This window comes from Bos taurus, chromosome 9 (genome assembly GCF_002263795.3).
Source record: "Bos taurus isolate L1 Dominette 01449 registration number 42190680 breed Hereford chromosome 9, ARS-UCD2.0, whole genome shotgun sequence".
In the NCBI taxonomy this organism is placed as follows: domain Eukaryota; kingdom Metazoa; phylum Chordata; class Mammalia; order Artiodactyla; family Bovidae; genus Bos; species Bos taurus.
The window spans coordinates 22,928,981-22,946,250 of record NC_037336.1 but is presented as its reverse complement, the minus strand read 5'-3'; the positions used below and the strand labels follow the sequence as shown (position 1 = coordinate 22,946,250).

Here is a 17,270-nt window from a genome sequence, read left to right as displayed (position 1 = left end):
TCACATCTGGAAACTGGGGACAAGCAGGCGTGAAAGCCACAGTGGAGTGTTTTCAAATCTGCTGGTTTTCTGGGACCATGATTTTAGGTCCCATACCAAGGAGGCATGGAAACCTTCCAGAGACAGAATTAGTTTGTTGCCTGTGCATATTCTGTAACAGTTATTAGACAAATAGCAAAACTTGAACTATTTTTTTTTTAATTTAAATAAGCAAACATTATTGTTTGGTTTTAACTGTCAGACGAAGTAAATTGACTGCTGTGTGTTGGTTTGCATATTGTTTGGATCTCCAGTTTCTCTACATTTTTAACATATATTTTGCTTAACCATCTGAAAAGGGAAAACATTCAAAGTCCTGTTCTGCAGTGCATTAAGGGGTATTCAAAATAGATTCCTCAGTGCTTAATTGCTTTAGTGCTTTCCACATAATAGGTGGTGAATAAACTTTGATGCTGGGAGGGATTGGGGGCAGGAGAAGGGGACGACAGAGGATAAGATGGCTGGATGGCATCACCGACTCGATGGACGTGAATTTGAGAGAACTCCGGGAGTTGGTGATGGACAGGGAGGCCTGGCGTGCTGCGATTCATGGGGTCGCAAAGAGTCGGACACAACTGAGCGACTGAACTGAACTGAACTGAACTGAAACCATTGCTCAATGAATAAATATCAGATAGGTACAAAATATCAGATAGGTGCATACTATTGTAAACGTAAATCAAAATCTGTGGTAGGAAGCAAACAGTTTTAGCATTCAATCTTATGTTTCGAAATTTTTGCAAAGTAAACTTTTCGACTATAAGAATACTCTTTTAAGGACTACAGTAGACATACTGTTACACGGTTCTGAACACATAGGTCAGACGTGACCCTTGACCCAGAACTGGCTGCAGTAAAATTTGATGGAGCATCAGCATTGGATTCATCCCCAGGCAGCAGTACTTCCCAGGATGCCCCTGTATCAGAAGGTTCTGACTTGATCCTGAGCCTGCATCCCGCTGGGCGAGCAGCAGAGGGCAGTGTGTCGTTGAAAATTTGTTTATCCATCCTGAAAGGAAAATCTGGGGTGTCTTATTTTCTGCTCAGAGTTAAAGAATACTGTTGGGTTCACTTTAGTGCTACAGGGCAGTCTTAGAAATTAAACAGAATTTTTAACTCTCAAGGCTTAAACTTTCTAGCATGGATGTTTTTTAAAAGATCTTAAGATACAAAGTAACAACAAAATTCAAATGGCTTGATTCTAATGGATATAACCTCATTTCTTCAGACTTTTTCTTTTAATCTAATTTTTTTTAAGTTATTTTTTATTTTATTGATTCTTGGCTGCACAGAGCCTTCGTTGCTGCATGCGGACTTTCTCTAGTCGCAGTGAGCTGGGTCTACTCTCTGTGTGTGGGCGTCTCACTGTGGTGTTGCAGAGCACGGGATCTAGGCACATGAGCGCAGTTGCCCCGTGGCATGTGGAATCTTCCCAGATCAGGGCTTGAACCTGTGTCCTCTGCGTTGGCAGGGGGATTCTTAACCATTGGACTACCAGGGACGCCTCAGACTTTTTTAACAGATATTTTTGTGGATTGGGTTTTTTGTTCTTTGGGGTTTTTTGGAAATGAAAGTTTCCTTTCTTTGTGAATGAAATAGCAGAAACTAAGGGAACATTCTGTCTTACATTGCTCTTTCATATACTGTGGGAAATAATTTGTTTTCCCACAGCTTTAATCAGAAATTGAGTTTTGCTCTTGTAAGATGAAACTGTTCTTAGGAGCTATTTCATTCCCAGAGACCTGCCCAATAAAGACCAATTTCAAGATTGATATTGTTTGTACAGACTGATACGATCCAGACCGGACATCAGCTTTGTTTAAATCGAATTAAATTTAAGAACTCTGTTTACCAGCAGTCTCAGTGATGAAAAACTGTCCCTAAGTCTAGCAGAAGAAAGCTAAGGAAGGAGAAGCTGTGTGTAGTTAGCTCGATGTGGAAGAAATAGCTCCTTCTCTCTCACCTTTAGTATTGGTATTTCTAGAATGAGGGAGATAACTCAGTGCTATGTTACATACATAATTTTTAGGGCAATACCTAGCTGTGAAACATGTAGCAGAATCTGGTGTTTTTTTAAAAACATTCCCAATATTTGCTTGGCGTTGAGTCATCAGATAATACTAATTAAGTGTGTACTTCTGGGTAGATCATAAACAGTGTTTATTGGTGATAATTTATTGCAGCTATTAAACTCTTTAAGTATGTCAATATATTTATCCCAAACCTCTTAAGACACGCTGTTTCCTTGATTTCCTCTAGAACTGATTTCAGTGTTTAATCAAAGCTCACAAGACCAAGAATGTTGCACGTTTTATTGCCAGTCCTGTGGTGAAGTCATCATAAGGGACAGGTAAGGAGCACGATTAGCACTGACTTATTCTGCGCCTGGCAGTGGCTGTTCTCTTTTCCCATCAGAATTTTTGAAGGAACTGCCAAGAGGGCAGTCTGTAGCCTTCAGATGAGAGCCAGCTCAATGTCACTTTTTGAACCAGAGCAGCCCCCAGACTCCAGCAATCACGGGGCAGCTAGGTCTCCTCCAGCTGACAAAGGGGGACAGCAGGCTGCTGGCTTTGAGGGAGGGAGGCTTGTCTTGGGTGCAGAAGTCGGTGCAGACCAGCCCCGCTCCTCTGAAATCAGACACGACAGCTATCACACGTTGTAGGCGTCATCCTGGTGAATGAGCTTTTCCACATGAAGTGCGTTTTCTAAATAACAGAAGCTTTTGCAGCACGATTTTTTTTTTTTTACTTGAGCTATTTTTATTAGTGCCTCTCTAAAATCTGTTTCCTATTTCCCTGCTTATTAAAACAGCGTATAGAGCACAAATTAACCTTTTCTTGCTGCTTAGGTTAATCTTGTAGCCTGTTCTCGTGGTGTGCAATGATTTCCCCATCGTGATGGGGAGGGCCCTTTGCTGTACTCTTTGCATTCCCACGTTGTCTCTTTTATTTTTCCATCTTCTCCTCCTTCTGTCAGCCTCCTTATTGCCTGGGCATGAACCGTTCTCCCTGAATTTTCTATTCACTCATAGGCTAGAAAGACGGAGCAACCCTTATTACTGTTAACAGTACTATAAAGGAAAAGTTCAGAGCTCTTTGTTAGTGTTTCCTTAGAAATTTAGATGGGAGTGGACGCCTGTCCATACCTGAGACCCGCTCTGGCATTCAGGGTCTTGGTGGAGGGAAGACACCAGTCCTCTCTATCCCTGTGTGCCGGGAGGTGGCCAGTCACTGGGACTGATACTCCTTTGTTCTCCATACCCCTCCACTTCTTCCACCTCTTAGTCAAGGCCACGGTCCTCTCACCAAAGAGCACTTCCCAAAGGCAGCTGGGTTCCCCATTCAGAGCCTCCCCAAGCCTCCCATTTCTTCCAGGATAGATTCCACTAGCCCTCAGCATACCACACGGGGTGCTGGAGGAGCTGAACTCTGTTTACTACCGCACCCTCCTGTTTCAGTCTCCTTCCCCCAGCCCCTTCCTCCCTCACCCGCAAAACCACACACCGTTATTTACACACGTTCTGTGCACAGCTCTGGTGATGGGCTTGCAGTCCCACAGTCTTTTCACAGGCAGCCCCACCGCAGTCCTTAGTGAAACGTACCTCCTCTCTGAGAACATGCCCATCTCCCTCTGAATAGCTTCTCTCTAGAGTCAGCATATTCATTAGACTGAATATTCATTGGAAGGACTGATGCTGAAGCTGAAACTCCAATACTTTGGCCACCTGATGCGAAGAACTGACTCTTTTGAAAAGACCCTGAAGCTGGGAAAGATTGAAGGCGGGAGGAGAAGGGGACGACAGAGGATGAGATGGTTGGATGGCATCACTGACTCAATGGACATGAGTTTGAGTAAACTCTGGGAGTTGGTGATGGACCGGGAGGCCTGGTGTGCTGCAGTCCATGGGGTCGCAGAGTTGGACAATACTGAGCGACTAAACTGAACTGAAACTCATCAGACTGAGCATCTCCTGCCGGGAGCCTCCCCTGAGCCCTAGGTTGGTCTGTGTACCCCTTGGAGGTTTATGTGTTGTCTTCCCAATTAAACTGTAGGCTTTGGGTGTGGGGACAGTCTTACTCACATATCTCCCCACTCCTATTGAGAGTGCAGTGTGGTGTAACAGAGACCAGGAAGCCAGACCATCTGGGTTTGTGCCCACCATTTACTAGCTGTGACCCTGGGGAAGTTACTTAACTACTCTGTGCATTCATATTTTCTTTTTTGGTATTATTATTACAAAAATCTAGATAACAATATAAGCTACCTCCTTAGGGTTTTGGGGAGGCTCGAGTGAGTTTAACTGGGAAGCTTTCAGGATGTGACAGCTACTGCTGTGATTCTTACCCTCACCACCGTCTTCATCGTCATCACCAGCGGCAGCAGGCTCAGTGCGTTCTCTGTAAATTCTTACCGGTTTGAATGAGATAAATGTTAGGGTGCTTATCCTGGCCTTCCATCAGTCTGTCTCACTTGCTCTCTGATTCCTGGGTAGATAAGATCGCGGAAGGTCATGCTCGTGTAAGTGCGGGGTCCTGAGCAGAGCACAGTCCGAGTGGTGATCGTGGGGAAGCCACGGCGTTGCTCTGAGTCTGCAGAGGAAGGAGACGTCCTCGCTCAGATTTTCCAAAGCTGAAGTGGCTGCAGAGCGTGCTGTCGGGGACAGGCCTGCTTGACCCAGGAAGGTTCAGAGGATTCCAGGTTGCCCTGGTATTTAGTTGGGAAAGTTTTCCTCCTCTCTGTCTTTTTCAGGCTTCGGTTTAACTGTCATTCACAGTCTCTGACACTTGCGTGCCTCTGCAACAGTGAGAGACCTGGGAGTTACAGAGGAGCTTCCCTGGTGGCTTAGAGGGTAAAGCATCTGCTTGCAATACAGGAGACCTGGGTTCGATCCCTGGATCGGGAAGATCCCCTAGAGAAGGAAATGGCAACCCACTCCGGTATTCTTGCCTGGAAAATCCCATGGACAGAGAAGCCTGGTAAGCTGTAGTCTGTGGGATCTCAAAGAGTCGGACACGACTGAGCAACTTCAAAAAAGTTCACCAGAGGATTAGAGTTTCCTGGTCTGCCTGTCTTAAAGAACTAAGTTTGTTCTTTGTCAGTTGATACTGCATCTTCTGCCTTGTGTCAGTCCCGTTTATGACCTTGAGACCGTGGAACTGGGAACAAGGGCTGAGAAGCTGACGCTGATGGACCATACTCACTGTCCCAATTCTGACCTTTGGAAGCTGTGGACTGAGAAGCAGAGGGGAGAACGGGACCTGGGTTTGAACTCCAGCTCTACCCTCAGAGGCTGGGGAACCTTGTCCACATCACCTCACCTCAACCGTGTAGTTGTAAGATGGCCTATTTTCCTAACTTGTGAAGAGCGTTTAGAAAGTGAAAGTGAAGTCACTCAGTCACGTCTGACTCTTTGACCCCATGGACTGTAGCCTGTCAGGCTCCTCCGTCCATGGGATTTTCCAGACAAGAGTGCTGGAGTGGATTGCCATTTCCTTCTCCAGGGATCTTCCCGACCCAGGAATCGAACCCGGGTCTCCTGCATTGCAGGCAGATGCTTTACCGTCTGAGCCACCAGGGAAGCCCTTGTGAAGAGCGTTTAAGGCTATAACATAAATTGGAGTGAATACTTGGCAAGCTCTTTTTAATTGTCTTTACAGACTCGTTCTACCCCCTTTTCCGTAATTGGCCTTATCAGCAAACCAGCACATTAACCCAGTACAGTGTTTCAAACCTTTTTGATTCAGGACTCCAAATTTTTTAGGCATGCCAGGGAAATGACCCCCTCTTTCCCCTTTTCTTTCTGAGAAGATCCACAATGGATGTAACTCGCCCTTGCTTAACAGAAAGGCTTCCCTGGACGCCTTCGTGTGTCACAGCTGTGGGTCTGACACGTGGAGGCCTCTTGGGTAATGTGGAGAGATCCTTAGTGGGCAACTGAAAGCTTTGCTTCCATCTCAGTCGTAGGCAGCCGGCCCTTTGATGGAAAACCACGCTTCCTCCTGTGTCTGCACAAGGACGTCAGGCCGACCGATTGCATTAAGCCCCGTGGTCTTCTCATTTCTCCCTCAGTTACCTGTTCTGTGCAGGTGGAAAGGACAGCTGTGCTTATTAAGTAGATAGTGAAGCTGAAGGTATTTCAAAGCAGGCTTGTAATCACAATCAACTCATTGTTGGCATCCTTTTCAGAAAGGCATCTTGGAATATGGTGGTTTATCTTGGCAAGAGCTCTCGTGTTGGGAGAAATGGAGCCAAGTTAAATATCTGCTTGCTGGCTAATCTTTCTATCTGGGAACAAGTCACTTTGATTCTCAGTTTCCTCATCTGAAACATTGGGAGGTTCAGTTAGATAGACAGGGGACAGTCCTGCCAGCATGAAAATTCTGTGATTAGTGAATCTCAAAAAATTGCACCTTGGCTTCTGTGAATTATGACTATTTGGCTAGTACAAAACTCATGCTTGTTCTTTTTTTTAATGTAAAAGATTCTCATCAAGCAAATTATAGGTGCAGAAGACTGTTTAACCTATTAAGACTCATTAATGGCTTTTAATACTTACTAGCACCAGGGTGCACAAAATCTGCTAATCACAGCCATCTTTTTTTCTTCATTCAGAATCACACATTCCTAGCTGTTTGTTTTGGTTATTTACAAACAAAGAATGTCTTGTTTCTTTACAGTGAAATTCTCCAATTTGTATTCTTATCAGTTCAGCAGAGTTGTTTTGTAAAAATGATCCGAACATACACAATTTTTGATTATGCTCTTGTTGAGAGTGAAAGTCCCTAATACCAGGCAAGAACAATAATAAAATTTACTTCATTGTGATTAGTCTCAGAACCAGCTAAATGATCACTGTGTTTGGAATTTGGTGTGTCTTTTAGAAATAAATGCATGTCAGACTTGAGTTATATTGGTTGGCTAAGCAGATGACTTTGAAACCTAAGCCTGCTTTTCAGTCATTTTTGAGGTCTCCTGAGGTCTCTGGAAAGGCCCTCCCTGTTCTATCTGCACCACCAGAGCTGGGTGGCAGCCCAGCAGCTCTGAGGGCATTGAAACTCTAGCAGGTAACAAGCAGAATAGACTTACTGCCACATAAGAGATGTCAGAATATGCACCTAGTTGATTGGTCACCTTGACAGACAAGCTATTATTGCAGTCTGAAAATAACTACTCCTATGAATAGTCACAATTCTATGAAGGAGAACAAAGAAGTGAAAAGAGAGTACAGGCACACACTGAATTGGTTCAGTTCAGTTCAGTTGTTCAGTCGTGTCCAACTCTTTGTGACCCCATGGACTGCAGCATGCCAGGCTTCCCTGTCCATCACCAACTCCTGGAGCTTACTCAATTCATGTCCATCGAGTCGGTGATGCCATCCAACCATCTCATCTTCTGTCCTTTTCTTCTCCTCCTGCCTTAATCTTTCCCAGCATCAGAGTCTTTTCCAGAGGCAGTTCTTTGCATCAGATGGCCGAAGTATTGGAGTTTCAGCTTCAGCATCAATCCTTCCAATGAATATTCAGGATTGATAATACATTAAATATGTACATAATGATAATAAAATGCAAAGCTAGTTTCGTAGTATTTGTAGGCCATCAGTTAAATAATGCCAGCTAAATTTATCTAAATTCCAGCAGCTATGTTTTGAGCTTTAGATACTTGATGGCTTCTTTAAAATTTTTATCGTCCACTTGCTTCTAATCCAATGTGAAAGGTCTGTATTATTACCATTGTTATTATCAGTGATTAATGGTCACTTTTAAAGCTAAGGCATTTCATTTTCTTCTTTATGTTTAAGTTTTAAATAAGCACCATCAGTCAGTAACATTTATTAAAATTGTGCATTTTAAGTTCTTTTCCCCAAAAGCTTTATGCTTAAGATGCATTAAAAATAACTAGCACATTTATTTTTATTTTTAATTGGAGGAAAATTGCTTTATAATGTTGCATTGATTTCTATCATACAACATTGTGAATGAGCCATAAGTATACATATGTTCCCTCCCTCTTGAACCTTCCTCCCACAGCTTACTGCCCCCTATCCCACCCCCCTAGGTCATCACAGAGCGCTGGGTTGTGCTTCCCGTGTTATACAGTAACTTCCCACTAGCTATCTGTTTTATATATGGTAATGTATATATTTAAATATAACTAGCACATTTTAGGAGAAGGCAATGGCACCCCACTCCAGTACTCTTGCCTGGAGAATCCCAGGGACGGGGGAGCCTGATAGGCTACCGTCTATGGGGTTGCACAGAGTCGGACACGACTGAATCGACTTCACTTTTAATTTTCACTTTCATGCATTAGAGAAGGAAATGGCAACCCACTCCAGTATTCTTGCCTAGAGAATCCCAGGGACGGGGGAACCTGGTGGGCTGCCGTCTATGGGGTCACACAGAGTCGGACACGACTGAAGTGACTTAGCAGCAGCAGCAGCACATTTTAATTACTTATAATTATGTGTTGCTGTTCATCCTAGAATCTTAAACTGAGAGAAAGTTTAAGAAATTATTTCACTCTTTTTCTGAGCTTCAGCAGATTTTTACCTAAAAACTACCTTGAAAAAAATACGATATCTATTTTCTTCAGAAAGTTCTCTTGGGAAGTAAATCCTATCAAAGTCTTAGGGTTTTCAGTAGATATACTTTCAGGAGAGCTGTGATTTAAATACATCTTTTGTTCTTAAAGGATTTATGTTTTTTCCAAACATCAGAAAATTTCCTTCTGCTGTAAAAACACTTTTGTCTTTGCCATGACTTGTGAATTGGGTGTTTTCTTGCTCGATGTCTTACATAGGTAGCTATGGGATTACGTAGAACTTTTATTCACTGTGATTCCAGGTCAAGTTTGAAATACCACATTTTGGGTGAATGTGTGTGAAGTCCCCCAGATCTCTGTAAATCTCGGTGCAGTTTCATTTCTGATGACGTATGAGGTCTTGACATCGCTGCCTTGAGCACTGCACTGAGGATCTTGTTTATTGGCACTATGTGCAGAATGGCTGGGGACAGAGAATCTTAGCGAGCTTGTCCAGATCTAGAAGCCTGTCCAGGCCCCCCTGTTATTCTAAGCGGGCACCTTTGTTTGTCTTCCTCCTCTTTGTTAAAATCTGACCTGTAGGGTGGGATGATTTGGGAGAATGGCATTGAAACAGGTATAATATCATATATGAAACAAATCGCCAGTCCAGGTTCGATGCAGGATACAGGATGCTTGGGGCTGGTGCACTGGGATGACCCAGAGGGATGGTACGGGGAGGGAGGTGGGAGGGGGGTTCAGGATGGGGAACATGTGTACACCTGTGGCGGATTCATATTGATGTATGGCAAAACCAATACAATATTGTAAAGTAATTAGCCTCCAATTAAAATAAATAAATTTATATATATAAAAAAATCTGACCTGTCACTTCCCCACCTTCAATTCTGTGATGCTCCCCAACTGTCTGGAGAACCAGGTCCGCAGCCCTTAGACTGTTGTGTCACACCCCATGTGGTCTGTACCATCCCACCTTCCCTGTCGCCTTTACTGACATGTGTGACCAGGAGAGGGAGTATATTCCAAGGGAAAGAGTTTGGTACCTGGAAAAAAGTGGAAGTGTTAGTCACAGTCATGTCCAACTCTGCGACCCCATGGACTGTAGCCCGCCAGGCTCCTCTGTCCTAGGGATTGGTGCCTGGAAGACCTGGGCTAAGATCCGGCCTTCATTTATCATCTTTGACTCTGCGAACTTGTACAGATTAGTTAACATGTCTGAGCCTCCCTTTCCTTCTTTGTAACAAGAAAATGGAGATTCTCATCTCAAGAAATTGTAATGGGCATCACATGCAATAAAGTGTGAGTAGTGCCTACCTGAGGTTTTCCTAAGTTCAGCTGACCTTGTGGACTCACAGCACTACCCGGCCAGACCGTGTTTCTTGCCTGCAGACAGGGCAGTTGTCTGCAGCAGTTCAAGCAAATGGCAAGTCACGTACCCTCTGGGGACCCTTGTCTCCCCGTATGACACGGTTCCAGGTATGAAGTATAAGATTTATATCAGCAGGGGCAGGGGCTATCCTGAGAAGAAGCCTCATACCCTAGGCAGGGATCTCAGGATTCAAAGGGATCTTATGACAATTCTTTTCCATTGTTTTTAATTTTTAAAACTTATTTATTTTTATTTGGCTGCGCTGGGTCTTAGTTGTGGCATGCAGGATCTAGTTTTCTGACCAGAAATTGAACCTGGACTCCCTGCATTGGGAACACAGAGTCTTAGCCACTGAACTCCCAGGGAAGTCGCACCTTATGACAGTTCTTCGGCATAGTTTCTAGGGTTCCCTACAAAGGCCTGCATTCAGAGAAGTCCAAAGCATGACATCCTCATTGGATATTTACAGATCATTCAGACTTGCTCCTGGTCCAGATGCAATATGCCAATCAATGATCATTTTTATTACAGTTGGTCTTGACTAGCAATATATTCAATGCCTACCATCTACCTGGTTTCCATGGTAGCAGGTCTAGGTGGTTAAACTAAAGGTCACATCCTCAAGCAAGGAAAAGGTTTGGTAATGCTCTCAATTTGAGTATGCTGCAGTAACTGCCTCACATGTTACAGTTATCAACGTATGCTGTTAATATGTTTGCACCAACCTCATAGTTCATTCCTTTGACAAGTGAGAGCTTACACGGTGAGTCAGCCACTGTGGCTGGTGCTAGGACTACAGTGGCAAGTTAAGCATATATGGCACCTCTGTTCATATCGTTTCCTATGCTTGTTATGTGCTTGCTTAGTTCCTTTCATTGTCTGGAGAACTCCTATTCATCCTTCAAAGGTCAGCTCACATTTTACTTCTTCTCTGAAGCCTGTGTATACTCAACTCCCCTAACACTTGGTACATATTTCCCTGAGTTTGTTGATTGGTTTTGCAAATGCACAGATCCCCTAAGGTAATATACACATTTTATGTGCAGGTGGGAATGTACATTTGAAGAAAGAGGTGAAAAAGGGGATCTGAGCCATCCCGTACCTTTCCCCCCTCAACTCCTGAGAATTTAGAACTAGGACTCTGTTATGAGCACCTGTTATATTCTGGTTCTGTTATTCCTTTCTAGATATATATTTGCTCCTGGAATGTGAATACCTTGACAATGGGGCTATATGTATTGCCGCTGATATTTTGTGTCAGCAGAATACCTGACTCCTAGTAGGCTTTTAGAAAGTATATGTTGAAAGAATTGCTTCTTAATCTCCTTAACAGACTCAGCACTTTGAATGATGCTAGTGCTGAAGTATTGCTTAATTTGAAAGGGAATGTTCTTGCTCCTCTTAAACTAAAATCGGCCTTTCTTGTTCCTATTTCTGTCTTCTGGAATTATAAATTAAATGTCTGCCCTCCTCCATGATATGATTGCCCTTTTATGAGACTCAGAATTGATTGGGAAAATCAAAGAAAAAGAATTCACACATGGGAATCATTTAAAAATGATGCATTTGCATCTTAAATATTTTCATTTAACACATGCAAATGTACTTTAACTTAACTAGTCTTTTATTATGAAACTAATATCATTATGTTGAATGTGAGTCTGCTGCTGTGGACTCTTTTAGCTTTTTTCACTTATGCTATCCTAAATTCATTATCCAGAGTTTCCAGTTTAGGTTCTTTAAAGTCGAATGAGAAGTTAAACACTGAAGCAGTCTGATTGCAGAATTCTAGGTTTTTACTCTCCCTCACCTCAGTTTTTTAGAGTTGTGTTTCCCACATTTCACCAGTGATGTTTTTTAATAACTGACTTTCCTTTACTCTGAAATGTGTAGTTTTTAGAGGAATAGCAACTCATATTCCCTTGGTGTATGTGTTTGATTAAATTATATAAGTAAAATAACGTGTATAAGTGGCATAAACAGGTCTGTGATCAAATACAGTTGATCCTTAGCGGATAAATGGTCCAGCTGATTGGAGCTGAAGTGAACAAGTATTCAGGGTGCTTTAAGCTTTCACAGTATTCAGAAGCATTAGGAAGACCAGGAGCATGTTTGTTTTCTCTTTTTTTCAGGATAAGTTATTTTGAAATGTCCTCATCATCTTGCCACATTTCTTCTCCCCTTAGACTCTTCCCAATTTAGAATAGAATAGAGGTAAACCAGGCAAAAGTCTCAGATGTCTATATTTGTACAAGAAAAATATAAAACAAAAATAGTAGCAAATATAAGGGGCTTCTTAATTGTAAGGATGTTCTAAGTGTAAAAATAATGCCGGAGTGGAGCTTTGTTTCTCTCCCCTTGCGTGGGGCCTAGACTTCATGACTCACTTCCAAACAACAGAGTGTGCAAAGGCAGAAGTAGGAGCTTTTCTAGTGGAGGAGCATAGCAGATGCCACCTTAACCCAGTGATGGAGGTTGACATCCCCAGGGATAAGTCGTATTGACAAAGGGTCCCCTGTGGTGTGCTGTGGTAAGAAGAGTGCTTTACCTCAGGGGCAGACTCCCCCCAAACCCGTAGCCCCAGTCTGATCTCGAGAAAATATCAGACAAACTCAAGTGAGGGGTATTCTGTAAAATACACAACCGGTATTGGTGCTAGTGGTGAAGAACCCACCGGCCAGTGCAGATAGAGGTAAGAGACACAGGTTCGATCTCTGGATTGGGAAGATTCCCTGGAGGAGGGCACGGCAACCCACTCCAGTGTTTTTGCCTGGAGAATCCCATGGACAGAGGAGCCTGGCAGCCTATAGTCCATAGGGTTGCACAGAGTTGGACATGACCGAAGTGACCTAGCAGGCATTACTCTTCAGAAATCTCAAGGCCCTGAAAATCAAGGAAGGACTGCCCCAGAGCAGAGGAGATGAGAGCAACATGATGTTTCAATACAATGTGTTGGAGACTTCCCTGGCAGTCCAGTGGTTAAAACTTTGCCTTCCAGTGCAGGGGCCACAGGTTTGATCCCTGGCCAGGGAACTAAGATCCCACATGTCGTGTGGCGTGGTCGAAAATTTTTTTTTAATTTTGTTTAAATAAATAAAAATAAACACAATGTGTTGTCATGAATCAGATTCTGAAACAGAAAAAGGGGACATTAGTAGAAAACCTGGGGAAATCCAGATAAAAATAGTAGTTTTGGCAAATCTTCCCTAGTTAAATAAGCTGTTAACATCAGGGAAAGCTGGATGAGGTATATATGAGAACTGTGTGCACTATCTTTGTAACTTTTTTGTAAATGTAAAATTATGCTAAAATAGAAAGTTTATTAAAAAGTAGTAATGAGAGAAATCACAGAAGAAAGGGTTGGGTGATTTGAAATTTAAGGCATGGTGACGAAATGAAAGTCAACATCCCTGAAACAATATTTGTCACAGATTTTAGACCAAGGACTTATATTCTTAATGCAGAATATACTTGTACAGCTTAATAAGAACATAGTAATACCTCACCGGAAAACAGCCATTGATCATAATTTACAGAAAAGATACAGTGGTGAATAAATATAAAAGCTGGTTCAATCTCACCAGTAATTAAAGAATTGCCAATTATAGCAGTTTTGAAAATATTTTTATTTTCACCCATTACATAGAAAAATGATAATATTCAGTTCTGGAAAAGGTAAGTGGAAGAATTATAGATTGGAATAGCCTTTCTGGAGAGCACTTTGTCCATAGGGGAATTGGATTTAAAAATATGTGTATCATTTGTGCTTATACTCTCCCACTTAAAAGATTTCTTTCCCAAGAAAATAGTCAGATGTGTATACAGATTTTCTAAAAAGACTGTTCATCATAATAATTGTTATGTTGTTAATAATGCAACACTCAAAACCCAAATATCTAACAGTGAGGGAATGACCTAAAAAGTTTTGGCATACCTGTGGAATAGAATAGAGTCATTAAGTAGTCTGATATAGTTTAAAAAAAAAAAAAGCAGCAATGCAAGCAGGATACAGTTTGTGTATTTCCTTTGCTCTCAGACGGTGTGCATATGTGTACAGCTGTCTCTCTTGAAAGGCTGGCAAGGAGATAAACAATCATGTAAAAAAGCAGTTACCTGTCCTTGAGTGGTAAGGAAAAGATGGATTTTATTTGCTTTATACCTCTCTGTATTTTCACAATTGTCTATATTGAGTATATATTACTGTTGTCATCAAGGGGAAAAATAACACTGCAAGCAATACGGTTAATGAGTTTCTTTCATCTTGTATGCTGATTTAATTTTGAGATCACAGTTCCATTTTGTTCTGTAAACCATGATCTTTCCTCTTTCCGCTAGGATGCTCCTGAGAGTGCTCCCCCTGCCAGGCGATAACTGGGGCGCTCTGGTTGACGAGTGGTGTTGTCATCCTGACCCCTTTGCTAATAAGCCACTTCATCCACGAGAGAATGACTGTTTCACCGGAGACTGTTTCTACCTGGTGAATTTAAAGAGTGATTTGTGGCAGCCAAGACCTGAAGGAGCTCCAGTGGAGACACACCATCTTTCTTCTGAGAACCATCTAAAATTGGTAAAATATCTTTTAAAATAAATGCTTATTTAGAGATGGGTTTAGAAACTGGTTTCTCCAGTCTTTTCTTCATTCAGGGCATGTGAAACAGGCAGTCCTAAAGGCCAAAATCTTTGATTTTTCAACTGCTTCTATCAAGCCCTGCTCTTTTGATATATAGAAAGGGCTTGTACAGGCCTTAAACCAAAATAGTCACAGGGGCTGGAGGAAGAAGGGAAAGAGGCTTCTTTGTGCGTAGATTTGGGAATGTTAGTGTTTTACAAACCAAAGTGCCCTATTTCCTTGCTTTTAGGACAATATTCCATAATCCATGTGCATTTTATCCTCAGAGTCTGATTTAAATGGAAATTGTTCTTTGGTTGTAGGATATCTACTGTCCTGTGAGGTCCAGGTATTTCCCTGTGTCTTTCTGTAGTCTAGACTTCTGCGGGTGTCGTACGAGCGAATGCCATCAAGCAACAGAGGAAGTGCAGGAGTGTGGAAAGTAAGCTCAGGCCATAGGCTCCATGTTGATGCCTGACAAGTGAGATCAGGTGCTCCTGCTCTCAAAGTTGCTGGAGGGAGAAGGCTGTTTCCTCTCACTGCAGAGAGCAAGTGGTTTACCTTATTTTAAAAGAAAATCAATGGCATTGACTCGGCCCTTGTGAGAAATCGTTCCCCGGATGGCAGGTCAATACAGATGTGATTTAAAATGTTAAGAAAATCATTGCCAGAGAACCTTCCTTTTAACATCTGATTATTGGTGGGAACCAAGGCATTGTGTGTTAAATTTCATTTAGAGCTCCTGTAAATTTTATAGTAAGAACTAGACCACTCTAGGATATATGCAGCAGTCCAGAAGATCTTAGTTTGTCAGCTAGTTTATAGAACTGTTTCATAATTCAAGAAGGCAATGGCACCCCACTCCAGTACTGTTGCCTGGAAAATCCCATGGACGGAGGAGCCTGGTAGGCTGCAGTCCATGGGGTCGGTAAGAGTCGGACACGACTGAGCGACTCCACTTTCACTTTTCACTTTCATGCATTGGAGAAGGACATGGCAACCCACTCCAGTGTTCTTGCCTGGAGAATCCCATGGACGGAGAAGCCTGGTAGGCTGCAGTCCATGGGGTCGCACAGAGTCGGACACGACTGAAGTGACTTAGCAGCAGTAGCAGCAGCATAATTCGAGGGAGATTAAGCAAGTTTGACAAATGTTGAGGTTATCAGTTTAAATTATGTAAGTGTCTCAACTTTCACCATAAAGACAAGTCCCTTTAACTTTAGGTTCCATTTAAAATCATAATACTTGACTCTCTCTCCCCTCTCTCACCCCAACTCTCTGTAAGTATCTTAAGCTTTCATAAAGTCATAACCGTTTGTATTTCCTTTGATCTCCACTGGTTTTTGGGCTTCCCTGGTGGCTCAGAGGTTAAAGCATCTGCATCCAATGTGGGAGACCTGGGTTCGATCCCTGGGTTGGGAAGATCCCCTGGAGAAGGAAATGGTAACCCACTCCAGTATTCTTGCCTGGAAAATCCCGTGGATGGAGAAGCCTGGTAGAAGCCTGGTAGGCTACAGTCCACGGGGTCGCAGAGAGTCGGACACGACTGAGCGACTTCACCTTCACCACTGCTTTTCAGTGTATGTATGTGTGTCTATTATACAATATATATTAGATGAAGTATATGTATTCTAATATATGCATATATTAGAATACATATATATATATATTAGAATACCTCCATAATTATAGTGCTTTAGCCATCTATAGTTTTCAAAGATACATGGTAAGCACTTAATGTAAATCTGTTATAGTTAATATGGTTGCGGTAAAATTATATTTTAATCTAAATATACAAATGCTTTACTCTTTTACGTATATTTACTTTCATTTTTATGATTAACTATACATTTTAAAAATATTTGGAAGATGTGAGTAGAAGAGAAATGGGGAAAGATTAAATCAACAAAACCATGAGTTTCCCTTTTTAGATGAACTCTGTATTCTATATGAAAACAAGCTCCTCACATTTGCATCTTTATCAGTTATGATGCCACTTACAAGAATTTCTCTTAATTGTGAACAGCCATCCTATGAGTTGTGTCATAGTCACATATTGTGTTTTTTAAGTAACAAGGAGATGATGGGAAATTACTGTCATGACAAGCTACTGTTGACAAGATTGTTTTCAAGTTAGCTTGGATGGAAGTTTCACTTTAATTGCATATTGCAGCAGTTGAAAGAATATGCCTGTGACCAAAATAGTAACATAAATTTGGAGGGACTTCTTACACAGTGCTCTCATGGCTCCTGTGGGAACAAGGCTTCTCTGTGCTGTTGAAAACCTATTTCTCATATCGCCCCGTCTAGCCATCTAGCAGGGTTTTGAAATGTCACATGGTGACACAGCATCCTAATGGTATCTCTTGGGAAACATTTTTTTGGTGAGACAGTATCAAGGGTCCTTAGAATGGAAGCCACACAAAGGAAAGTAAAAATGAGGACAGAAGGCTAATCCACCTCTCGTAGCAGCAGTGCCATCGTGCAGATATATTGATTTAATTAGTCCACAACAATGTCTGTCTTTGATGTTTGCTCTGTAGAGTTCCTACACTGCTAGGCTGCTGCTCTGCACAACTTGCTTGATTATTTCCATGAAGCATAGGTCAAGAAAAATGCACTGCAAAGCAGAGTTTCTCTTTCACAAAATTGAAAGCGTTATAATATGTTAATTTCAAAGATCAAGACTAGTTGAGCTTATCGGACATGAAT

The 17,270-nt window shown here is 42.1% G+C and overlaps 1 protein-coding gene across 7 annotated transcripts in view; it reads left to right on the top strand.

Moving 5' to 3' along the window:
* Positions 1–17,270, top strand: part of UBE3D (ubiquitin protein ligase E3D) — a 179,701-nt gene that overhangs the window by 12,334 nt on the left and 150,097 nt on the right. For 6 of the 7 annotated variants that reach the window (XR_003036229.2, XM_059889652.1, NM_001075711.1 and 3 more), the window contains exons 3-4: positions 2,299–2,389; positions 14,285–14,516. Coding sequence is in view for 6 of the 7 variants with exons in the window: in XM_059889652.1 (XP_059745635.1) it covers positions 2,299–2,389; positions 14,285–14,516 (323 nt within the window). In the remaining variant the exon portion in view is untranslated. The remainder of the gene's footprint in view (positions 1–2,298; positions 2,390–14,284; positions 14,517–17,270) is intronic. The other variant, XM_059889655.1, reaches the window with a different exon arrangement.